General features: G+C 40.3%; 1 protein-coding gene and 1 long non-coding RNA gene across 2 annotated transcripts in view; one reads left to right on the top strand and one right to left on the bottom strand.

Annotated features, from left to right (window-relative positions):
* The window catches only part of LOC132391221 (microtubule-associated tumor suppressor candidate 2-like), a 305,375-nt gene that overhangs the window by 252,958 nt on the left and 24,998 nt on the right, over window positions 1-27,419 (top strand). The window contains exon 7 of the mRNA XM_059964130.1: window positions 5,714-5,780. Within this exon, the coding sequence (XP_059820113.1) occupies window positions 5,714-5,780 (67 nt within the window). The remainder of the gene's footprint in view (window positions 1-5,713; window positions 5,781-27,419) is intronic.
* On the bottom strand, window positions 3,898-26,122 carry LOC132391225 (uncharacterized). The gene is made up of 3 exons (XR_009511126.1): window positions 25,768-26,122; window positions 4,545-4,659; window positions 3,898-3,954 (listed from the first exon to the last, which is right to left on the bottom strand). It is a non-coding gene; the product is annotated as an uncharacterized LOC132391225 (long non-coding RNA).

The following is a 27,419-nucleotide window of genomic DNA, read 5'->3' as shown; positions in this document are numbered from 1 at the left end:
CACATTGAATCTGCTCCACCATTCCACCATGACTGATATATTACCCCTCTCAACCCCATCCTCCTGCCTTCTCCCACAACCTTTGACACTCTGACTAATTAAGAACCTATCAACCCCACCTTACATATATCCAATGACTTAGTCTGAGAGTGTGGATCCTGCACCAACACTGAGAATATGTGCAGTGTGGCTGCCAAGTCAGAAAGTTAGACTTTCAACTGGTAATGGAAACCTCATTAGTGAACCAAGGTGTAGATGGAAGAATTGGAAAGGCAATATAGTTAACAGCTGTGACCAGCAAAATGTTCATACTCTGAGCAACAAACTGATAAATTCAGAGTGTCCTGACAAAGGGCATCGGCCCGAAACGTCGACAGCGCTTCTCCCTATAGATGCTGCCTGGCCTGCTGCGTTCCACCAGCATTTTGTGTGTGTTGCTTGAATTTCCAGCATCTGCAGATTTCCTCGAGTTTTCCTGATAAATTCAGAGACTAATTTCATCTGCTCAGTGTTGGAGCAGGGGCCCTTGGGTCATCTTGGACTGCCTTAACCATTACATGCACGGGTGCATCTGTTGAAGGCCACCGGAAGCTGCAGTTCCAAATGCCTGCTCATTCTGACGTGACCTTGCTGCATGGGTCCCACTATCAAACCTGGCAACCAAGTATCAATCACTTGCTTCCACTTTCGTATGCAGTTGTCTCTGATAAAGCTGTAATGTTTTGGGAAGCCACCTTCAGCCCACGGACTGCATTAAAGATTGGTTTTGTCACATGTACATCGAAACGTGCAGTGATATTATGTCATTTGCATCAACGACTAACATGGTTCGAGATGTGCTGGGGTCCTATGTGAAAACTGGTCATGGAGACCTACCAGGTGTTTTGATAGGAGGAGGCCAGAGAGGTCAGCATTTTCATCTTTCAGTGCTTCACTGGCTGAAACAGAGAATCAGAGTCATACAGTACAGAAACAGATGACAACATTCAAGTTATTACCTATGTTAATTCTATATATCAACACTTAATTCATAATGCCTTAACTGCCCCTTCAAACAATGTATTCAGATCTCAACCACACTCTGGATAAAAGAAAACTCTCTTTTCAGTCAGCCTAACCCTTTGCCTTTAGTTTGGAACACCTGCTACGGGGAGATGTTTCCTACTCTCCTTACCTTATCTCACCATTTTGTACATCCTATCAGGTCCCCCTTGGCCTTCCCTGCTCCAAGGAAAACAAAGCATGCCCATCAGTCTCTTGCCATAACTGAGGTGTTCCTTCCTGACAATGTTAGAGCATAAAACAACAGAGAAACAGGCCCTTCAATCCGCAATGTAATTGTAATCAAATGCCCAACTAAACTAATCCCTTCTCCCTACAAAATGCCCATATCTTTCCATTTCATGCAAATTCAAATGCCTATCATAGAGCATCTTGAATTTGTCTATTGTGCTTTCCTCAGCCACCACTACAAGCAGTACATTTTAAGTATCCACCATTCTCTGTGTAAAAATACCTGCACTTCACATCTCCTTTGAACTTACCCCCTTTCAGCTTAACTGCATGCCATTTAGTTTTAGACATTTCAAATCAGTGAAATAGAAACTGGCTGCTTCTCTATGCTTCTCATAATTGTATAAGTTATCATATCTCACCTCAACCTTCACCACTCCAGAAACACCAGTCCAAATTTGTCCAACATCTCCTTATAGCGTATGTCCTTGAATCTAAACAGCATCCTGGTAAACCGCATCTACACCATCTCCAGTCTCAGCATCCTTCCTATAATGGAGCAACTAGAATGCAAAACTGGTGAAACTTCTCTGTGCCCTCTCCAGTGGGATAACTTCCATCCAGTGGTTTGGCAACCAGAGCATTAGAGTGAATGAAAATGAGAAAACATAACATGCTTACAAGAGCACACAGCAGCACATTCCATACAGAAATTTCACCAAGGGTCACAATAGAGGTCTTTTGCAATTTAACAACAGTAACTTATAATCTTTGTAAACTCAGCCTAACATTAATTTAGATTTTTGCCTTGTTTGATTAACTCTCAGCACACACACACAACATTTATCATTTGATAAGACAATTTACTGAGATTTCACTCATTTTTTATTAAGGAAAAGTAAATGATAAAGACTTGGATTGATAAGATTTTTGTTTGCAAATCATTAGTTCCAAAGAAGTGATTGCCTATTATTCTGAACTTTGTGTAAGAAGATCATGTTTTCCTTGATCAAGTGGGAAGATGGTGAAGTTAAAGCTCTTCACTAGGACTTGACTACAAAACCCGGGCTGAATTCTCAAGTACTACTGAGGAAATTGTGCATTGTCAGAGCTCCTAAATATTAGACAGAACTATAAAAATGGTACTGACTGCTCAGGTGGTTGTGAAAAATCCCATGGCACAACTGTGACCAGGGTACAACTCGGGTACCATTCCTTTCTTAAATAAAGATTGTCAATTTTTTCTCAGTTGCTTTTGGAAAGCCTTTACTATAGACAAATCAGCTACTTATACTCAACAACAGGAGGCTAATATACAAATGTAAACCTTGCTTAGCACCACACATTAAGCCAAATTATGCTAGCTGTGACTGTGATTGCAAAGAGAACAACTGGCAATCAGATTGCAAACTTAGCAATCTGTCACTCTGTGTTATTGCTATAAATTCACTGGGGATTCCTTATCTGCAGGTTACATTCAACAGAGTAATAGTTATCTAATTATTTTACTAATTTCCTGATATTTTAATATTTTCATCTATGTTTTAGCATTTTAATGTAGTTTCAATCAATTTTGTGCGAGGCCACACTTGGAATACTGAGTACAGTTGTGGTAGGATAAACTGGGATTGGGGGCAATCCAGACAAGAATCACTGGGCTAATTCCTGGGTTGAGAAAGTTGTCCGATCATGAACTGTTAAAGAAGTTAAATCTATACTTTTATGAGTTTAGAAAAGAAATTGAATCATTTATGATCCTAAGGGAGCCTGATAAGGCAGATATTGAGATGTTTCCAATATTGGGAGAGTCCAAAACCAGGGGATGTTGTTACAGGATAATGAGACAGCCACTAGAAACTAAATGTATAGACACTCTTTTTATCTCTCCATCTGTACCTGAGTTGAGTGTCGAGTTAGCAACTCGACCTTGTTAAAAATAACCTGGAGAGGGATGGGCTGCACCAGGTTTCAGATGCACAAGACACGCAGTACGATGAGCAATCACAAAGAGGTTGGTGCACCCAGGGTGCACACGCGCACACGCACACACACACACACACACACACACACACACACACACACACACACACACACACACACACACACACTCTCACACTTTTTATGGGGGGGTGATTTCTATGGAATTCTTATCTTGGAGAGAGTTGTGGAGAACAGATTACTGAAGAATTTAATATGGAATTATACTTTCAAAAGATTAGGAAACAGAGGATTATAGGGAACTGGTGCTGGAGTTAAGTGCTGAGGCAGATCAACCTACAGAACGAAAGGACTGTTTTGTGAGGCCATGTGGCCTAGGTAAAGTCGATGGCCTACTCCTGCTCCTATTTTGTTGTGCTCCAGTGTTTAATTGTTCACAGCATTCTTAATAGCTTTTAATGCCAGCTAATTAGATATGGGCCCAAATTCTCAAAATTAATCTTTAAAAATGTAGCAGGTGTACTCCTAAATTTGCCTCCTGTCAAATGCTATCAGGGCATTACGAGATCAGGCCCTCAGGTGTATATTAACTGAGGCCTCACCATGTCTCACTGCCCATCCCCTAGGAGTAGAGAGTCACATGTTCAGCTCTTCACATCTGGTGACAGCGGATGCCTTGAATGCTTCTCCATTCTGCCTATTCCTGATTTCCTCTTCCATTGTGCTGTAGCTTTGAAGTTAATTCTTGTTATCATGATGAATGTTTCTTTCAGTTCGACTTAGCTGGAGATGAACAAAAATAAAGCATGAATGTGTTGGACCTGAAGAAATAGATCAACAACTGTAAAAGGAAAAGACAGCCTCACATGTTAGTAAGAGGTTAATTATAAGACAAGGATTCTCTAGGACATTAACCTGTATTTTCATTTCTCTGATACTGATGTACTCTGCTTTATATTTCCACTACTTTCTTTTTTATAACCCTAAAAAGGACACTAAGTGAGAGAACAGAACTGAATTGATTTACTTACTCTGCAGCCCGGCTTTATTTCTTATTTACAATCTAAATAGAGATATCTAGAGCCTATCTGTGTTTGAATTATTGCAATCCCACCCATTACCACAATAAAGCTAGTGGCTGCACAACAAAATGTGACTTTAAAATAAGATCTCTTTTCAGCAGCCAGATAGCAGCCTCAATCTGCAAGCAGGAGTGTGGATTTATGCCTCTGTTATGATGGCAATGAATCATTCCATCATGTAATTAATCATTTTTACACCGGTGGATTTTCTTCATTTTTTTGTATGTTACATTAACACATTACAGTACCATAATGTAGTCAGCTTTAAGAATGATGGAATCAGCATCATACCCATAGTGTGAGTATTGATCAGCCTCATTCTGACACAGCTTATACCGGCACAGTAACTTCCCCTTCAGCAGGATGTTGATAATCTGCCTGTATCCTCCTCACACTTTCTGTGTTTCTGGAAATATTAAGAAGAATAAGGTAGTTCTTAGTGTCACATACAGGTAGGGGTAGCTGTTGCCAGTGTGCAGCATTTACTAAAAAATCATTGCAGCAAAGGACCTGTGAGAAGATCGTTTGAATGAAGCAGGCTTGTGTATCACTAAGCCTGCTAGGATGGGCCATTGCTGTTGCAAATTATATTACTGCTTTGGCTGTCTGGACAAGAGGGTAATTCAACTTCTATTCATGCTTTCTGTGCAACTGTCACAGGGTGGCGATTAAAGTCCTGTGTTTCTTTAGTTAGAATTTTTTAGGAACTGCTGTTATGATTTTCGAAGTGCTTAATGGTAAGAAAATGTATTTATTTTCTATTGACCTTGTAATTTAACACGATTGTTTTGTAAATGTTAAAGATAGAGGAGATATCACAAAGATACAGGCGAATTCACAACTCTGACCATGGTAATAACTTAAAATAGCCATTTTCTGTCTTAAAGAGATGACGTTACAATGAGGGGTGACCCCAATTCTTTTTTGTTCATTCACAGTTTTTAGTCCATGTGTTAGAAATGTTATACCGCCACAGATGTTTTTGAATGGAATGAGAGGCGGAAGTAAGTGAGGTAGCTTTTTAATACCTCTTGAAGTTAGTTTCTCATGCTCACGTTCCTGGCTTTACATGGTAACACACAGCATTTTTGTGAATTTATTAACCTCTTGCAGTCATTTAGATGTTTCACAGTACTGCGAAATTTTGCATGTATATTTTTCAGAAAAGATGCCTTCAAACACTATAAACAATGACGCCTTATGCCTTTCCCTTATTTTGAAAATTAAGTCACCAAAACCTTTGTAGCTAATGCATTAAATAAAATCATCAAGAAATCATGTTTATAATTAGTTCCATGTCTAACTAAGAATAGAATGCAAAGGATAAACACTCATTCCTGCTAGCCTGTGGATGCTTGCCTGTTATAGAAGGTACCATGTTTTCACTGAGCAGACTGGATTAAATTGATCTCTTGTGGCATTGTCTTACTGTTTTTACATTTTATTATTCCTATTTGCAGAGTGAAAGAGCCCTTATCAAAGAGAAAGAACTCTCCATTGAGCTTGCTCATATCAGGGATGAAGTAGGTAAGCTGAACATTGAATTAGTGTTACTGCCTGTCTTCTGACTGGTTATTTTATTTGGAGAAATCCTACAAAAGTGAACTTACAGAAACAGTTTTAAATGCTTGGGAACAGTTTTGGTTCCAGTGACTGTAAGGACTAATAATTTCTCCAGCTTTCGATTCCTGTTCTTGTTTTCATATATTCTTAGAACTTGTTGATATGATGATAAAACAACATCTAGGTTCTGTAATAACTGAGTGTCGTCAGTCAAATGCATTCTCTCCCATTATAGTTTCTAAGAGTAGTAGCAGTGTGATCGCTCAAGTCGAGTATGATGTTCTTCTAAGCAGTTGTCTATTTGTGGGTCCTCAGATGGCCGTAGAGTCCGATCTGAGGTCCACATAATTTGGTGTACAAGTAAGTGGTAGCTGTGATTCTTAAGGATAATTAACATTGTGTCATAAGTAGATACTGTCCTGTTCCAATTCCTTCATCTTATTACTACCATCAGAGAGGAGGTGCAGATGCCGGGGGAAAAAAGGTTCAAAGGTTCATTTAATTGTCAAAGTATGCGTGGACAATGCACCTCTGATATCCATCTTCTCCACTTTAGCCATGAAATACAGAAAAGAGAAAAGACATCACACCCCCCACACACAAAATGGAAAAAGAAACAAAACTCACAAACCCCAAATCCCCTCCATCCCCTCCCCCACACAAAAACTAACAGATCGCCCACCTGGAAAATGGTGGCTGGGACATTGAACCCTGAGCCCCCAGCAACCTCACTCACAAAAAAGGCAGCAATAAAAACATCAAACCCTCATAACTCTCCCTCATAACTTACCCTCATAAAAAGCAGCAATAATAACATGAAACCCCCAATCCCCCCTCACAAAAATCAGCAACAATAACATCAAACCCCCAACCTCCTCTCTCGCTCACAAAAACTAACAGATCTTCAACACAGAGACACCAACAAGAACATCAGAACCCAAATCCCCAGCCCCCTCCCTTGCACAAAAATATATGGTCCAGACTGCCAATTGGCAACAAGGAGAAAACTCCAAAAACTGAAGGAAGCTGCACATTCAACATTTTAGGAACAGCTTCTTCCCCACCACTGTTACATTTTTGAATGGTTCATGGATTTACGAACGCTACCTCATTACTTCACTCTCTTTTTGCACTATTTTCTTTTGAAAATTTCTTTTTGCAACTTAACATAATTTGTTTATGTATTGCACTGTATGGCTGCTTCAAAACAGCCAATTTCATGATGTACATGAATTAAAGTACTATTTTGGCACATCTGAAAGTTATGTACCTAAAATTTCCTTGCAGCAAGGGATCAAAAACACTTAGATAAATTAGTAATTATTTATCTATGTGGTTTGGTGGAAAATAGCAGTCAAAGCTTTACTAACAAAGATTAAGAATCAGTTATTGTATCAAATTCAGTCAACTGTACATGATTACCTATGAATACAGCCAAACGAAACAGCGATACTCAAGGGCCAAGGTGAAAAGCACATTACCAACAGTCATACGTGCAACAACACACAAATAACATATATAAGATGGCAGTAAAATACAGTCACACAAAAAATACTGTACTGTCCAAGTCCCTGACTCCATGACTGTTGCAGCAGTCTGGAGTAGAACACAATACAGTTTATCTTCTGCGGAGTGAACACTGGGGGACAGCATCGATTCCAGTATAGACACCATGACACACCACTTCCAGCACTCCGGTGGAGTGCCCAACTCCGATGCCTCCCCCTGGGCAGCTGCAAACAGGCAACATGGTGGCTTAAGCCTAGTCATCACTACAACCGAGGCCACACAGCTCCCAACATCCAACCCCACCTTTAGTCAATAAACCAATAAATTCAGCTTGCAGCATTGCACACCACCAATGTCCAACAGGGTCTTGTGATCACAAGATACGTCACTAAGACGATCGCTCACCGTTAGACCGCATGTCTCCTTCACTCACCGATCTCTCTCTGTCACAGACGGTGTAATAGTCTACACCAAGTCCCACTTTTTCAGTTTCTTCGCCAACAAGCAACTCGCTGATGGGGTAGACCTGCTCTACTTTAAGTTCTTAATGTCTTAAAGTGCATTTTAAAAAGACAGTAACACCTTTGGTTGACCCCATAGAAGCCGGTGCATTCAAGCGTGCTACCATCTATGATCAAGTTTATTTTGGGACCTATACAAGGTAACTCAAAAACATGATGAATCACTTAATTCCATAACATTTGCTCACTGAGCTTTAACATTTTTGTTTCAGTGTACAGTGGCATGGCCACTAAATATAACACCATATCAGGGAGGAGGGAGAAAGTCAATCAATTGATATGGATCAGAGTTAACAAATTGCAGATTAGGCTACAGTAATCATGTTCTCTCCTTTCAGATGGTGAAAATTGCAGTCCTTGGCAATATCTCTGACAATAATATGCAAAGATAAAAATGTCTTCACATAATCAGTTTACATAATCTTGAATGTCGTTTAATTTGATTTCTATACAAATGCTGCATGATGGCACATGTAACCATTATAAACTTGTCTTGGTTCTAAACACCATGGAACTTATTATAGAACAGAGTCATAGAGTTGTACAGCACTGAAACAGGTCTTTCTACCCAACTTGTCCATGCCAACTAAGCTGCCTACCTGAGCTAGACCTACTAGAAGACACAAGAGATTCTGCAGATGCTGGAAATCCAGAGTAACACACACAAAATGCTGGAGGAACTCAGCAGGTCAGATAGCATCTATGGAAATGGATAAGCAGTCAACATTTCTGGCCAAGACCCTTCGTCGATGCTCATCATTAGCCGAGAATCCTGATGAAGGGTCCCGGCACAAAACATCAACTCTATTTCTTACCATAGATGCTGCCTGACCTGCTGAGTTCCTCCAGCGTATTGTGTGTGTTACTGTCATGGCGTTGCCTGGGTTCAGCTCAAACCCCTCTGATTACTCTAAACATGACAAGTATGGTCCAGTCCATCACTGGTGAAGCCCTCCCCAAAATTGAGACATCTACACGGAATGCTGTCACAGGAAAGCTGCATCCGTCATCAAGGATCTCCACCACTCAGGCCATGCTCTCTTCTCGTTGCTGCCATCAGGAGGAAGTTAAAGGAGCCTCAGGACCCACACCACCAGGTTCAGGAATAGTTATTACCCCTCAACCATCAGGGTCTTGAACCAGTGGGGATAACTTCACTCCACTTCACTCACCCCATCACCAAACCCATGGGCTCACTTTCAACGACACTTCATCCTATAGTCTGGATATTTATTGCTTATTTATTTATCTTTTTTTTGTACTTGCACAGTTGGTTGTCTTTTGCACATTGGTTATTTGGCTGAACTACTGGTTGTGGTCTTTCATTGATTCGATTGCGTTTCTTGGATTTACTGAGTGTGCCCACAGGAAAATGAATCTCAGGGTTGTATATGGTGACATGTATGTACTTTGATAATAAATTTACTTTGAATTTTGAAACTCTTCCTCTCTATGTACCTATTCAAATGTCTTCCAAATGTTGTAATTGGACTTACCTCTACCACTTACTCCGGCAATTACCCACCACCCACTATGTGAAAAATATTACTCTAAAGTCCCTTTTTCTCTCACAAAACTATGTCCTCTGGTTTTAGCCTCCATGACCCTGGAGAAATCACTGGATATTCACCTTATCTATGCCCCTTATGATTTTATATACCCCTGTAAGGTCAGTCTTATACACTTCCTGGAATAAACCCTAACCTACATATTCACATTATTACTCAAGCCCTTCAATTTCAGTAATATCCTTGTAAATCTTTACTGCAGCCTAATCACAGCTAGACAACCAGAAATGCAGTCAGTACTCCAAGCCTGCTCTCACCAGTATCCTGTACAGTTGTAAGATAACACCCCAATCATTACTCAATACCCCATCCAATAAAGGGAAATGTGCCAAATGCCTTCTTCACTCTCCCATCACCACTGTCAAGGAACAATGTACTTGTACCCCTGAGTCTCCGTATTGTACAATGACCCTGCCACTTAGTGTATAAGTCCTGCCCTGTTTTTATTTTATTTTGCATTTGTCTGAGTTAAATTCCATCTGGCATTGTTTGACCCACTTTCCTAGATCCTGTTATAATCTCAAATAACATTCTTCACTGTCCCCTGAATAACCAATTTTGGTGTCATCCACATAAACTCACAGTGTCAATATATTTTCATTCTAAATCATTGATATAGATGACAAGCAATGATGGACCCAGCATCAACCCATGATTTCCAATCTGTAAAACAACCCTCCACTACCACCCTCTGACTCCTGCTAACAAGTCAATTTTGTATCCAGTTGGTTAGCTCAGCCTAGATCCCATATGCTCTAGCCTTCTAGGTAAGTCTACCATTCAGGACCTTGTTAAGCACCTTGCATAAACACAGTGTGTGATGCTCTGATTTTGCCTATTCTCTTCAAAAAAAATTCAATCAATTTCCTGGGACACTATTTCCCACATAATACTGCCCACTATTCCCCAATGCTGACTATCCTTAATCGGTCCTTGCTTTTTTGGTATTAACCTCACTGGCCTGCAGCTTCCTGGTTTATCCGTGCAACTCTCCTTAAATAAAGGCCCAACATTAGCTACCCTCCGGTCTTCTAACAGTGATGCAACTATCTCTGTCAGGGCCCCAAACAACTTCTTCCCTGCCTTCCCAAAATGTTCTAGAATTCATGGGAAAAGATAGTAAGGGAAGAAAATAACCAAAGATTTATATATATTTTGTGAAGCCTTCTATAGCTACTTAGGGAGAAGGTTAAAAAAGTCAATCACTTAACAAATATCACACAACAAATGCTCAAGGAGCTCAGCAAGCCAGGCAGCATCTATGGAAAAGAGTAAACAGTCAACATTTTGGGCCAAGACCCTTCATTAGGATTTGCTGAAGGGTTTTGGCCCGAAATACTGACTTTTTACACTTTTCCAGAGATGCTGCCTGGCTTGCTGAGTTCCTCCAGCATTTTGTGTATGTTGCTTGGATTTCCAGCAGATTTTCTCTTGTTTGAACTGAAAGAGTATGAGCTGTTGTAGTGAAATTGATTTCTGCCTGTGAACTTAAATTCAGCCAGCACCTCAAGAGGGAAGGGCATTTTGGCTGCTGATGACAGTTGATTTTTTTTCAGTGGGCTGTAATCAATACAAGAGTTCATTTGTCGGTGATGCAGTGTGAGGTATATAAGGAGCTCAGTTGCTTTCAGGACTTTTTGCAATCATTATGATCTGTTAGGCATTTGGCAGCAGCCAATAAAAAGAAGTGAGGTATAGCAGAGCAGCCATTGTTGGAGTGGACAGTGTTAGAGTGGTCAGGCTTGGGCAAGCACAGACGGAGGTTCTAGTAAGTTAGTACATACTGTAGCCAGTGCACTGAGAATGGATCCAGAGTTAGTGGTATGTTTTTGTGGGAGATGTGGGGATTTTGGGAGACCTCCAGTCACCCTGATAACTATACCTGCACAAAGTGTACCAAGCTGCAGCTCCTTACAGAACGTGTTAAGGAAGTAGAGCTCAGCTGGATGACCTTCAACACATATAAGAAAATGAGAAGGTGATAGAGAGGAGCTACAGGAAGGTAGTTACCCCAAGTTGCAGGAAATAGGTACCTTGGTGACTTTCGGGAGAGGGAAAGGGAATAGCCTTCTCATTTTCTTGTATGTGTTGAAGGTCTCTAAGGAGCTGCAGCTTGGTGCACTTTGCACAGATATAGTTATGCAGGGTGCCTCTGTGGCTGTTCCCCTCAATAATGTTCACCACCCTGAATACTGTTGGGGCGTGGGGGGTCGGAAACGGGAAGCTGCAGTGACTTGATCTCTGTAATTGAGTCTGTCCTTGTGGCTCAGAAGGCAAGGGGTTCTGTAGTGATTACAGTAGTGATAGGGAATTCCGTAGAAGAGCAAACAGCGGATTCTGTGGACATGAAAGAGACGCCCGGATAGTATGTTGCCTCCCTGATGCCAGAGTGAGGAATGTCTCGGATCAGGTCTACATCATTCTTATGGTGAAGCGTGAACAGTCGGAAGTCATGGTACATATTGGTACCGACGACAGGTAGGTAAAGGGAGGAAGTCCTGAAGAGAGAATATGGGGAGCTAGGTAGAAATCTAAAGAGCAGGACCTCTGGATTTCTGTCTGTGCCACACACAAGTGAGGGTAAGATTAGGATGATTTAGCAGATGAATGCATGGCTGAACAATTGCTGTGGGGTGCAGGGAGAGGAGGTTTCAAATTTCAGGATCATTGGGATCTTTTCTGGGGAAGGTGTGACCTGTACAAAAAGGACCTGTACACCTGAACCCAAGAGGGACTAATATTCTTGCAGGCAGGTTTGCCAGAGCTGATGGAGTGACAGGGCTGAGGTTGGGGCAGTCGGTATACAAACAAGTGCAGTGTATAGTGAAACTGAAGAAGTTTAGGCAGATGATGGGGCAAGATTGCAGTCAGTGGGATGAGTTAAAATGTAACGGGGGCCAAAATTGAAGAATGATGAATACAGGACAGTGCATGTTATATTTGAATGTACAGAGTAAACAGAATAAGGTAGATGATCTTGTAGTGCAGTTAGAGATTGGCAGGCATGTTGTTGAGGGTATCACTGAGTTGTGGCTGAAAAAAGAACATAGTTGGGAGATTAACATCGAAGGATATATATTGTATTGAAAGGCCAGTCAGGTAGGCGGGGCGGGGGGGGGGCGGTGGTGTGGCTCTGTTGGTAAAAAATTAAATCAGATCCTTAGGAAGAAGTGACGTAGGATAAGAAGACATAGAGTCCTTGTTGGTGGAGTTAAGAAACTACAAGGGTAAAAAGACCCTGCTGTGTGCTATTTACAAGCCTTTGAACAGTAACTAGGATGAGGGCTAAAAATTACAATGGGAGATAGAAAAATCATGTAAAAATGACAATGTTGAGATAGTCATGGGGGATTTCAATATGCAGGTAGATTGGGAAAATCCAGCTGATGCTGGATCCCAAGATAGGGAATTTGTAGGATGCCTAAGAGTTAGATTTTTAGAGCAGCTTGTGGTCGAGCCTCTAGGGAAAATGCAGTTCTAGATTGGGTGTTATGTAGTGGCCCAGCAATATCACAACCGAAGAGAGTGTTGATGACAGGGTCTTAGCTACCAGGATACAGCTGCGATGAAAGATAAAATTCTGTAGCTACACTGAAGTTTTTAAGATAAGACTAGTACTCTGATCACATCATCCAAGCCTAAGCCCTCACTCACTATTTTCCATGTTTCTATTCACTTTCCTACTGTCCACTGCAGCCACAACTCGGCAGGTATTCTCCTCCTATCACGTGTCTGAGCTTCTTGTTGTTTGCACATCTACAACAGAAGCTTCACCATAAACCACACCCTCCACTCAATACTGAGGCTACTTGACCAAGTTTAGCATTTTTCTGAGCATCTTAGCTGGACAGGAATCTTTACTTTCTTAAGATCGTGCACAACATGAGTCAAGAGTTGGTGATTATTGAAAGCTGAATCATCTTTAGATCTTGTCCTTTGTGGAAAAGCTTATTGACAATGGGGCGAGCTGAGGCCATGATAAGAAGCATTGCTGGAAAAGGATTATTTTGAATATCTTCATGGATTTTTTTCAGTATTCATTATACGGGGATTCCCTGGGGGTAACAAATGACCTGACGTACAGAAACGAACTTTCCACAAAGTCTCTGATACTTTTTAAAAGCATTTTTCAAGCTACTGTTATGAACCCCGTAACTGGGTCACTTACCAGCAAAGATAGAGAGGTCCATTGAAGTCTGATGATACTATTTTAACAGTATTTATTAGTAAAAATACACAAATATAATATCAATGCAAATATACAGATAATATACGTCGTCAATACTAAATCTAAAAGTGCGGGTATAATAATAATCAATAAGAAATAGCTCTATCGTTGTCTAGGGGATAATGTATTGTCCGATGGAAATATAAAGTTCACTCAGTCCATGCAGGCTGCAGCCTTTGAGGACCGCTGGGTTGCAGTGGTTGGAGAGAGAGAGAGCTTTGGGAGAAAAACTTGCAGGCTTTCCTTTTATGATTTCGATCCATCAGGAGTCCTGTTGGTGTGGCCGTTCACTTGTGGCCTCTCCTTTAGCTAAGCCGTTCTTCCGTGATGAGCCCACCACCCTGGCAAGGGAGGACGCACACAAGCCCTCACCGGCGTTCGCTATAAAACGCTGTCACTGGATTTCCAGCGTTTCTCCTGGTGTGTCTAAAGGGGTTGTTCCCCAGACCCTCTTTTATCCTTACTCACGGGGTCTCAGATGTTAGTCAGGTTGGGATGATGCAATCCCTCAACCAGCCCGCTCTGGTCGTCCCCTGAGGGGCTTCAATGAATAGTACAGTACTCAATACACAATTCCGTCTCTAAGAGACAATAGCCGTTATCAGTGGTTTTGTTTTGCTAAGGCCAGGACACATTCCAAACCTTGTGGATTCTGCGTGTCTCCCTCTCATTTCCTGTGTCCCAGACCCGAATTAATAGCGATCTTGCGATTCTCAAAAAGGAGGGGGCGACTTTGTACCCTTCGGCCCCTCAGAGTTGCTGCACATTCATAACACCCCCTTTCTTCTAAGATTGTTACCACAGGTAAAAATTAATTAAGACAAAGTCTTACAGGATTTTCAGAAGCTAACACAATACAAAAGAAGTTTTTTTTTCACTACAGAGTAATACAGTTATACATTCAATTCAGCATCTAAACAGTTAGCGATTACATTGTCACTTCCTTTAATATCTTAACATCTTGTACCTTAATAAATTCTTGTAGCATCAGACTCCAATTTAATAACCACCTATTTTTATTCCTTTTCTTCAGCAAACAAAAACTAAAGAGTTGTGATCTTAGCTTACGTGTATATTACAAAAGTTCATGCAAATACTAATCTTTATGTTACTTTCAAACTTAACAGTCAATCTTACATGGGGTTGTCGTTATTATTCACATGCTTTGTTGAAATCCCTTAAAACTGGATCCTGTTATTTAAAGTGGCATCCCGTCAACCCTCGCCCCTTTTCCAGTTAACTCCCACGTGGTTAGCTTGTGCACCAGTGTGGAATAGGCTTTCGCATGCTCCTTTCATAGGAGTTATTTTATCAACAATGTGTTCCAAACTTAGACCATTTTCCAAATTTCCACACAATTCTTTAATTTTAAGCAAGTCGTTAATTTTATCTTCAGGACCCTTCATTCTATTAGTTTTCAATTTAAGATCTGCAAGCAATCCCTCTCTGTCCAAACAGCATTTCAAATTCTGCTTCTTCACAGCACACTCTTGAATAACAATAGCGTGTGGGGCACCTTTACATCCCAAATCAACCTGTAATTGATTCGCAGGCACCGTGTTACCAAGCCATTGTCCCTTCAGCCTGGTTACTGCTTCTGACATCAATCCAGACTTTAAATTTTCTTCATTCAATTTAGGAACTACACTTTTCCCTTTTCCTTCAATAATAAGATTCACATCACCACCTTTTATCTCCTCACTAACTTTTAACACACCTTCGAACACAAACAACTGGGAATTCTCACGTCCCACTAGTACCACGGTTAACCCTTTCTTCACTGAACCAAGTCCATCTGACCCACAAGGACTGCATTCCTTTTCAACTGAATCAAATACCTCAGACTTTTTCTGAGTTCCATTACCAGGTTCAGTACCACGTGCATCCACATCTTGAACAGACTCAAACGGGATATCTGCCTCTTCCAGGTTTTCAATACCCGTAGCCTTTTCAAATTCTAAGTTCCCCTGATCCTCCCAGTTACTCGCTGGGCAACTCCCTTCCGGAGTAAACTCAACCCCGCGGGATGAAACAACCTCATCTGCCAACCCAGCAGACTTCTTCAAGGTAATGGCATCCTTTTCATCTAGGACTGCTCTCATTTCATTATCGGGAACACCTTTAGAATTTTCAACTTCTTCAAACAGTTCTACCAAACCAGACAGATCATCCATGTCCAACCCTGGACCTTCTAACAGCCTTATCTGTTTCTCATCTTTACTCCATGCCTCTATAAATTTCCTCCTGGCTAACGGCAGGTCTACCTCCTCTCCCTTACTCTCTTTCACTTTCCTATTCTCCGTTTTACCACCCTCTAACTCCTCTTGGTACAGGGTCGGTAAAAACGTCTCAGCCAAATCGATACTGGCCTCTTTCTCAGCTGCCTTTCTCGACATGCTGCGAGTGGTCGCGCATGCGGGATAGATCTTGGAATCTAGGGGTGGGTCCTCAACACTTACAGGCTGGCTCGTCAGCTCCATGGCTGACCAAACTTCACCACCAGCTAAATCGTTACCCAGAAGGAGGTCTACGTCAGTTCTCGGGAATTCTGATCGCACCCCTATTTCAACTGGTCCAGATACCAGCTCACAATTTATAACGATCCTATGCAAAGGCACTGCTTCTGTCCCTTTTCCTACGCCTCTCAAAGCTACCTCTCCAGTCTTGCGATCAAAATCTAGTACCGTACTGCAAATCAATGACAGCTCAGCTCCCGTGTCTCTTCAGATCCGCACTGGAACTGGAGTGTCTCCCTCTTTCACAGACACAGTTCCTTCTGCAATAAATTTCTCAGGCCCCTCTCGTATTCTGTCTACCTAGGGCTTTCTCGTCGATTTACTGATCACCACAATACATCCTGTAGGGACTGCTGCTCTCCCTTTTCCTATCTCCTTCCTCGGAGCAAGACACTTAGATGCAATATGACCCACCTGTCCACAATTAAAATAGGTCAAGCAAGGACCTCTCCTGCCGTCTTGCCTTTCCTCCTCCTTAGTTTTACTACTAGCTCCCGGCAGGATCTCTGCCTCAGCCGGCGGGCTTTCTTTACCGTTCCCACGATCTTTCTGGTAACTTTTATTCGAGGAAAACTTTGTCTTGTGGGTTAGGGCATATTCATATGCAAACTTTGTCTTGTGGGTTAGGGCATATTCATATGCAAATTCGGAGATGGACTTATTCAGCTTCTCATTCAAATACATCCGGATATCATCCAAAACACAACCTTTAAATTCCCCAATCAGAATTAACTCCCTGAGACACCAAAAATCTTCTTCCACCATTTCTGCTGCACATCAATGATCCAAGAGCACACCCTTCTCATAGGCAAACTCTGCATACGTCTGATTCCACCCGTTCTTTAAATTTCTGAACTTTTGTCTATACGCTTCAGGTACCAATTCATAGGTCCGAAGAATGGCCTCCTTTACTTTCTCATAATTCTCAGACTCCTCCTCCTCCATGGACAACGCTGCATATGCCCATTGTGCCTTCCCTTTTAACACACTTTGTAACAACGCCACCCACTGATCTTTGGGCCACTTCTGACTCACTGCCACCTTTTCAAAATGCAAGAAATAACTATCAACATCTGTCTCCTCGAACGGAGGTACTAACCTAAACTCCCGACTAACATTAAATCTCTCCTCTCAATCTGGCCCTTGAGCTCTTCGGTCTTGCCTTAACTTCTCCATGTCCAAGTCATGTTGCCTCTGTTTCTCCTTCTCCTCATACTCCCTCTCCTTCTCTTTTTCAGCTGCTTCCCCTGTTTTAACTGAATTTCATTCTCCCTCTTCACCTCTAACTCCTTTAGCTGGAGCTCATGCTCCCTTTGCTTTTCGGCTGCTTCCAGCTGCTTTAACTTAATTTCATGTTCCAACCTTAATTTCTCCAACTCTAACTGAGCCGTCCCACTAGCTGGTACCTTTTCAGGGATATTTTCCAATACCTCAGCCGAAAACACATTCTTCACAATATAATACTGAGTTATGGCCCTCCGCACCTCCCGCTTTTTCATTGACAACCTCACCTCTGCGAGGTTTAGTCCTTTCGCAATATTTATCAAGTCCGACTTTGTGGCAGCCTCTAGCGCCTCCAGAGTCGGGTTTTCTATAAATTCGTCAATGTCCATCTTTGCTGGTTTCCCATCTGGTTACCCGCGCAAACAGATTCAAGTTTGGACTTAAAAGCCTGATTTACTGGGCCTCCAATTTGGTATCAAATCTCGAGACGAGGCCCCACGTTGTTACGAACCCCGTAACTGGGTCACTTACCAGCAAAGATGGAGAGGTCCATTGAAGTCTGATGATACTATTTTTAACAGTTTTTATTAGTAAAAGTACACAAAAATAATATCAATGCAAATATACAGATAATATACGTCGTCAATACTAAATCTAAAAGTGTGGGTATAATAATAATCAATAAGAAATAAGCTCTATCGTTGTCTAGGGGATAATGTATTGTCCGATGGAAATATAAAGTTCACTCAGTCCATGCAGGCTGCAGCCTTTGGGGACCGCTGGGTTGCAGTGGTTGGAGAGAGAGAGAGCTTTGGGAGAAAAACTTGCTGGCTTTCCTTTTATGATTTCGATCCATCAGGAGTCCTGTTGGTGTGGCCGTTCACTTGTGGCCTCTCCTTTAGCTAAGCCGTTCTTCCGTGATGAGCCCACCACCCTGGCAAGGGAGGACGCACACGAGCCCCCACCGGCTTTTGCTATAAAACACTGTCACTGGATTTCTCCTGGTGCGCCTAAAGGGGTTGTTCCCCAGACCCTCTTTTATCCTTACTCACAGGGTCACAGATGTCAATCGGGTTGGGATGATGCAATCCCTCAACCAGCCCGCTCTGGTCGTCCCCTGAGGGGCTTCAATGAATAGTACAGTACTCAATACACAATTCCGTCTCTAAGAGACAATAGCCGTTATCAGTGGTCTTGTTTCGCTGAGGCCAGGACACATTCCAAACCTTGTGGATTCTGCGTCTCTCTCTCTCATTTCCTGGGTCCCAGACCCGAATTAATAGCGATCTTGCGATTCTCAAAAAGGACTTTGTACCCTTTGGCCCCTCAGAGTTGCTGCACATTCATAACACTACCAATTACAATAGAAAAATGTTTCATGGTATTCATTAATAACTTGATACAATATATTAGTTTAATTGTGGGTGGTGTTGGTGTGATTATTCAATGCAATGAAGAATTATAGTAAGTGAATGTAGAGTGATTTGACATAATTATATAATTGAAAGATTCTGATTATGGAGAACTTGGCTTACAAAAGGTTCTCTGAGAATCAGAACCCTTATGTAATCTGGGACTGCCAGTACTGTTTCCTTTTAGTTCTGTCTCACCTTGCATCCCCTGCATGACTAACCAGTTTCCTTTCCCAGCCACTAATCTCTTTCCTATTCCCTTCACCCTAACCCTTATCAATCTGTCTCAATCCACTTCCTCAAAATGTAGATTTTTCATAGTTTTAACTCTATTTGACAGTGTCTCATAACTCTCCTGAATAAGTGTCCTACAATTCTTAACTACTTATAATATAACGCTTTTTTTAAAAAAAAAAGGAGCTATTTTAATAAAAATAAGTTGGTTTCATTTTTCAGGTACTTTAAAATATGCTCAGTGGTTGTTTTACAGTAATATTGTGGCATCAAATATTATGCAGTTGTGATTATTATTTTGTTTTTAATGATGGTTACAAACTGTAAAGTATAAAACTGAGAAGAGTACATTTGTTAAATGATGTATCCATCTTATACTGTAATTAGGAATGTACTTGTATGCTATACTGAACCTCAGAAGACTCCATGACTAGTTCATCTTCTACAAGTATTTTAGTTTTGGTCTGCCACTATCAAACACCATCACTGCATTTAGTCCAGACATGACTGGAAGTAATTTTCAACTTTGTGGAAGTGGGGAAAATAAAATGATTATAAAAGAGAGTTGTTGCAGAACATAAAGAGTAGGTGACAATGCCAGTTTTAAAATTTACATCTATGGTTTCAAATCCCTTCTTGCTTTGTTCTCTCTATTTCTGTTACCACCTCTAGCCTTTTACATAGGATCAAAGACCCAATGTTGCTCAAGTCTGTCACCATAACTCAAACACAACTCTGGGAAATAAAGTTATGTAAGTCTAAGTTGCCAAGTGAGAAACTGACAGGATCACTTTGGGTAAACCTAGACTCAGAGTACTACAGTACCAACACAGAAGCAGTCCCTTTTTCTCAACTTGTCCTACTGGGCTGGTCTTCTACTTAATCCCATCTTCTTACACCTGCACTATCGTCCTTCATACCTCTCTGATCTGTGTACTGATCCAAGCTTCTCTTAAATATTACTATTGAACTCACATCTACCACTTCCACTGCAGCTCATTCCACCCTTGCACCATGCTTTGTGTGAAGATCTCCCATTAGATTCCCCTTAAATATTTCACCTTTCACCCTAAATCAATTGCCTCTAGTCTAGTCTCACCCAATCTGAGGGGGAAAAACCTGCCAGAATTCACTCAATGTACACCCCTCATAATTTTGTATACCTCTGTAAGATCTTTCCTCATTCTCCAGTGTTCCAGTGACCAAAGACCTATCTATCCTATTTAAATTTTCCCTATAACTCAGGTCCTCAAGGTCCAGAAACATTCTAGTAAATATTCTCTGCACTCTTTCAAGATTACTGAAACCATTTCTACTCAACTAGGTAGTTGTATCACAACAGTAGTAAAGGGCAAATTTTTATCTAAACTTCCATCAGCCCTTGTAGACTTACTGATTATTGATACAAAGGGAAAAAGGGGTATTGGATGCAGAGTGAAAAGATTATAGGTTGCTAAAGTTGACATATGGCTGGAGGAGATGGTAAAGATTGGGTAGAGTGAGTCTGTGGCAACTGCTGGAGGATGTGGATTTGAGATTTGCTCTGTTGGAGGACAGGAAGTTGCATAGAATGGGAATGCTGGAGGTATCTAAGCTGAATATGAACAAGGATGCAAGGAAGATTTACCGGCAAAGGCTGAGATTGGGGTGAATGCCGGTGCATACAAGAGCAGCCTTGGCAACGTACAGTAGGTAACTGGACTTTGAAGCTTATCTCTGAGTTGAGGAGATGCCAAATTTTCCACGGTATGGTTTTCAGGGAGACACAACGAAACAGTGAAAAGAAGTGGAGTTTATAGCTGGTAACAATTGCATCTTTGCTTACTTTTGATGTTGTTTCAGGGTTCTGGTCCATGTATAAAAGCCCTGTGGGGGTAGAAGTAAATTTTTCTGAGCATTCATCTCATTGTATTAACATATTCTTTCATGTGTTTCCAGCTAGTTAAGTTCAAAATGTATGAAGACAATATACCTGACTCATTTTCATTTCCAATTTGAAAAAAAAAGCATTGCACATACAATAATTAATGAAATGTGCTTTGGCTAGTCAGCAATAGTCTAAAGAAAGTGCCTTTTTGGCAAGACAAAGTAGTTCCTCACCGGATCTCACACTGTAGGCTGAGAGAAACTGCAGAGACGGGGATGGAGCATGACTAGACGTAGCCCTGGAAGTCAACAGCATGATTCTGCACTTCTGAATGAAGTACCTCATCAGAGAAAAATAGTGAAAAGATTCACACATTCACCTGATCCTGATATTGAATTATTATGTAATTCCTCCGGTCTGCTGTTATAAACCCACTTTCTATCCTTCTCATACCAACTCACTTTTCATATACAACCATTGCTTGTCAATCCTTCTCCAGATTTGTTTTGAACAAAACGTTTGTAAGGTTCCATGAGGAAACAGTTACACTCAGTGGCCACTTCATTAGGTGCACCTGTACACCTGTTTGTTAATACAAATATCTAATTAGCCAATCATGTGGCAGGGACTCAATGCATAAAGCATGCAGACATATTCAAGAGGTTCAATTGATGCTCAGAATGGGAAAGAAATGTAATCTAAATGACTTTGACTGTTGAATGATTGTTGGTGTCAGGTGGGGTGGTTTGAGTATCTCAGAAACTGCTATTTTCCTGGGGTTCTTACACACAACAGTCTCTAGATAGATCGATGCATGGATGCTTAGGGTACTCAAAATAATGTTGTAGGAGTTGAAGGACACAGCTACCTCACTGTGATTCAATAAATAAGAACAAAACCAAGAAAGAGAAGTTCCAGCCAGCTATACATTTCAGAGAGAGAATCTGGATAGAATAGAGAACTGGGTCGAGAGCTGCAGGTAGATTGAGAACATCCAGTGAGAATAGTTTACAAAAGTTAACAGCAAAAATATTTTTAAAACAATGAAATGGAAATTAAAATAAATTAGCTAAAATGTTTTCCAATAATTTTTAAAGCATTTTTAAAATGAAGAAAAAAATTAACTTATTTTACCTTTCCCATCTAAGGATGGGACACAGTAGATACACAGGTTCTTGCAAGTGCAAAGTTATAAAGCCAAATATGAGATGTATCTGGCCCCTCAGTTCAAGGTGACTTGGACTGGTGCCAAGGCTCACTGGGGAGTCGGGGATGGAGATGCAGTATGGTCCTGATCTCCACATCGCAGTGAACAGGCAGGCAGTATGGTCCTGATCTCCACATCACAGTGAACAGGCAGGAAAGGCAGGTGTAGGCTGTGGTTATCAGTGGTATGTGAATACAAGATGCATTTAATTCTATCTATCTGTAACATATAATAATTATTATAATACATTATCATACTAATAGTTTATGTGAAATGGCCTATAATTAAATTAGTCTATAAGCTGTTCATAAAACATTAGAAATTAGGTACAGGTTTTATAGATGACCTCCTTCGATCTCCCATCCTTCCTAAATGTTATAATCAATGGAAAACAAGCTCTGGATTCTCAGATGTACCTTTCCATAAAATCTTTTAAACCATAAGAATCAACCAAATTGCACATCAGTTTTGATTTGAGATGAAGATGCATGCCAAAGAACCTACAGAAAGTAATGAGCTTTTGATCATAGTTAATAAATCTCAAGCTACATTTAGAAAGGTGCAATTATTTCTAATTTTAAGAAATCGAACTCAACAAGCTACTTAAGAATCTTTGAAGAAGACATTAGACAACTGCAGATGTGCGGTTAGTCATTAATGCAGCATTAATAAATTTATCTTCAAAAAGCAAGAGATGACCATGCCTTCAGTGTACTTTATAACTTTTAAATTTGTGATCTTGGAATATGATGGAAACTGGACGTTGCAATGCATTTGTACAGCATATTTAACTGCTTGTTCAGCTGTCTCATGCAGCCACTAAATCATTTATGTTAAACAAATATGTGCTAATGAAGGTTTTCAGTAAACAACAATCAAACTGACTGAATTAGTCAATGCTGAGAAACCTCTATTTTAGTAACAAGGCCTGTCACAAACTGAAAGTACTGTAATGGAAAATTTTAATGTTCGGGAAGCTGGATGCAAGATTGATGACAATATAAAATGCAAAAGACACCACTTCTGATGCAGCAAAGAAAGCACTGATTAAGGTCTGATTTTTTTAAATGCTGCAAAACAAGTAGTGAGAGCAGTATGAAAATGTCGTAAGCCCAGAAAAAAATAATAATGAGTCAAAAGGGAATGAGAAAATGGTGCTACATTGGTTGAAAAGGATTATGTCCCAAACTAACAGATCAGAAAAGTTAGCAAATTAATCAATATATCAACAGTACAAAATAATACTCCTGATTAAGAGAAGTGAAGATGCATTAAAGTGTTGAATTTGATAAAATGATCAAGTGAAGCAGATAAGAAGGAAGATGAGTGTTGTTCCTCAAACTTGTTTTGTGCCTCATTGTGATCATGCAGGCAGAAAGATGAAAATGGGAATGGGACAGTGAACTGAAGTGGCAGGCAGCTGGAATCTCAAGGCTGCTTAAATAGGGGACTGAATGTAAGTGTAATGCAAAGCAGTCAGCCAATTGCATTACAATTCTCTGATGTAGAGGAAATCATGATACACCTAGGTTTGCCTTGTCTATTTGTATATTGTATCATTTACGATGTGGGAATACTCATTTATACTGTAATCATTGATCTTGTAATCTTTTATAGTTAGTTGAAATATGTACGTTTGTAATCCCATTATCTATGTACCAATTTTATTTTGTTATTAATAATGATAATAAAAAGATGGGGGAAAAAAAGGAAATCACACTGTGAACAACAAATGCAGGGCACCAAGTCTGGAAAAACCACAAGTCAATTACTGCTTTACCTGAATAGATCTTTGGGGTCTCTGTAGGGTAGGGAAAGAGGAGGTGATGTAATAAGTGTTCTATCTTCTGCAATTATGCGGGGGAGTTCCAACAGACAGGCAGTGAACGAGCTAGGGTTACAGACAAAATGATGGGCTAGGGGAGTTGTGAAGTGTACAGTCCATTCAAAATGCTGAAAGAGGACAGAAGGGGAATATGGAGGAGTGGTGAAATTTTGTTGGAGATGGTGGTACTTATGAAGAATGATCTATTGAATAACGAGGCTGTTACAGTGGAAAATAAGAACCCGAGCAACTTGATTCTTGCTCTACTCAAGGAAACAAGCTGAGATAATGAGATGAGGTCAATGGATCTACCACCGTGGTGGAGAGGAAACCACAATTCAGGAAGGAGGGGGATATTGCAGAGACAGTGATTAATTAATCGGCCGTAACAAATTCCAAGACAAATAGTGAGTTTACTTTTATTTTGATGTCATGTTTTTGGTCAGTTGAGGATAGGTCGTGGACAGGGTTAGCAACTTTAAATTACTAGGTGTTATTATTTCAGAGGACCTGTCCTGGGCCCAGCAGGTAAGGTCAATTACAAAGAAAGCATGGCAGCACATCTATGTCCTTAGGAGTTTGGGAAAATTCAGTATGACATCTAAAACTTCCATAAACTTCTATACGTGTGTACTAACTGGCTGCATCACAGCCTGGTATGGAAACCAATGCCCTTGAATAGAAAACCCACAAGAAGCGGTGGAATATGGCCCAGTTCATCACAGGCAAAGCCCTCACAACCACTGAGCACATCTACATGAAGCACTGTTGCAGGAATGCAGCATTCATTATGAGGACCCCCCCCCCCCCCCAGGACATGATCACTTCTTGCTGCTGCCATCAGGAAGTAGGTACAAGACCTCAGGACACACACCACCAGGTTCAGAAACAGTTACTACCCCTCAACCATCAGGCTCTTGAACCAAAGGGGATAATTTCACTCATCTTCACTTGCCCCATCATTGAAATGTTCCCACAACCAATAGACTCACTTTCATGGTCTCTTAATTTCATGTTCTTGATAGTTACTGTTTATTTATTTATTTGTTTGTTTATTATTATTTCTTCTTTTTGTATTTGCTCAGCTTGTTGTCGTCTCCATTCTGGCTGAATGCCCAAGTTGGGCAGTCTTTCATTGATTCTATTATGGTTATTATTCTATAGATTTATTGAGTGTGCCCACTAGAAAATGAATCCCAGAGTTGTATATGGTGACATATTTATGCTTTAACAATAAAATTTACTGTGAACTTTGTTGCACAGATTTCTATTCTTGCTCAATTCATAGTTATTTTGTCTTTCTTTTGTAACTGATGTAATGCTGTAACTTTAAGAATGTATGGTAAAAATCCAGCATGATATTTTTGATAAGAATTATCTGGATTCTGTGAGGTTTTCAGATTTCCTTTATTTTCTTCATTTTCCTTTCATTGTTTGCAATCTGTTTGTATTTACTATGAGCCTGAAATCATCTATATCTCTCTGAGCATGTGTATTTACTTATTTTCAGTTTTACGTTGTGTTCATGTGTCTGTCTGAACACTTGCCATAATGTTTGCAGGAACTAGCGCATTGCTTAGATTGTATGGACAATGATCTATACCCTGTTGCATGTTAACTCTTGTTGTTTGGAATATTTTTAGTGACAATTTCACATTCATTTTGCACTTTTAAGTAGGAGGTATGTGTATGGACTGTCATATTTTGCTGCCTCCCAATCCACATTCATATGAATTTCCATGTGATGGATCTACTTAGGTTAAAACTTTACTTCCTGCTAGTCTTGCATTTAGGATGCATAATGAACACCACCTATTATTGATGGCTTTTTTAATGTTACCTTGCAACCTTCTTAAATGGTCCTTCTGAATCGAGGATGACTTGCTTCCACCCTGGGTTTTGTGGGTTCTGAGGATACTGTGGGGACCAGCTAATCTTCCCCAGATGGAACCAGAGCTGGTGACTAGCAGATGTGTGCATATTCAATGAGCAACAAATAAGGAACTCAGCTGGTCGTATAGCATCTGTGGAGGAAAATGGAGAGTCAACATTTGAGGTCAAGATTTTCATCTGAACTCAGAAGGTTATTATTAGGATGTATTGAAACCAAACTCTTGTCAATGAGGAGTAGAAGGATCTTATTGCTAATTGCACAACCATGTTCTGGAGACTAAGCATGGCTAAATTTAGATATAGCCTGAGATTAAAGGCTAAAATTAACTAGAACATTTAAAACAAAAGTGTTTAATGAAGCTGTTGCATGGTTGTGTACAATGGCCCAAAGTAAAATTCCATTAATTTTCACATTCTTCCAAAATACTGCAAATACTACTCTTATTAATGAACCAGTTAGCAGTACTTCTGTGACATGATAAAGCTGGTCTTCAAATTTTAAACTAGTTATTATTAAATTGTTTTAAATATTCTAAAAAAAAGTTGACAAAATCCTCAACACCTCCTTGGTTATAAATAATATATTACATAATATATTATGTTGTCTCTGACTTCAAATATTTTTACTTGAGTTCCAGAGCACTTGAGGAACAGCCAAGGCAAAATCATTCATGTTCTGGGGAAAATACATCACACAGGGTCTTTACTGAACATTCAAATACATTAGTTTTTGAAAGACTACTAAGTAACTTGCTTTTGTTAAAGTAATGCTTAAAAATCTCAAATGTGTGCTATATTAACCTCATGCTGAAATCATTTATGTAGCATTTTTGTTACTTTTCTGACGTCACCTCTCTTCATTCATTATTTCACTTTTTCTGTTGTGGATTCTGCCCTTCCCCACAGTGGAGATAGTGCTGGACAGAACAGCTATATTGGATTATGGGTCAGGGAGCAAGTGATTCTGTCTTGCCATGCAACAAGGAGATAGGCCCCTTGGCTCATCTGGTTCATATTGACAAAGATTCCCATCCGACCAAATTACACTTACATCTAAACCTTTCCTATCCATGCACCCATTGAATTGCCTTTTTAATGTTGTTAAATCACCTGCCTCAAGCTGCTTATTCTGTTTACAGAGCACTCTCTGGGTAAAAACATTGCCCCTCAGCTTCCTATTAAATCGCGCCCTCCTGTTCATGATACCACAAGCCTGGGGAAAAGTCTGTGTGCATTGGCCCTATCTACACTCCTCATTATATTATACACCTCCATAAGATCAGCACACACTCACTCTCTTGTGCTCCTGTGAAAGAGGTCCCAAATCACCCAACTAAATCAGTCCTAGCTCCGGCAACATCTTCATAAATCACCCCTGCAGATACGCATGGTGGTTCTGACATTGAATATACGAACATATTATTAATTAACACGCTTCAAATAACTCAATAAATTTGACTTTGTTTTGTTAGAATCAGATTTGTAAACGTCTGTACTTAATTGTTGTTATTTACCTAAAAAAATGTGTGCTCCAGACAGAAGCCATGTTTGGAAATATCCTTTAGTTTCACCATTTCATTTTCTAAGTATTGCCATATT

Source organism: Hypanus sabinus, chromosome 3 (genome assembly GCF_030144855.1).
Source record: "Hypanus sabinus isolate sHypSab1 chromosome 3, sHypSab1.hap1, whole genome shotgun sequence".
Lineage (NCBI taxonomy): Eukaryota > Metazoa > Chordata > Chondrichthyes > Myliobatiformes > Dasyatidae > Hypanus > Hypanus sabinus.
Note: the sequence above shows the minus strand (reverse complement) of the source record. Positions and strands in the feature narration are given on the sequence as shown.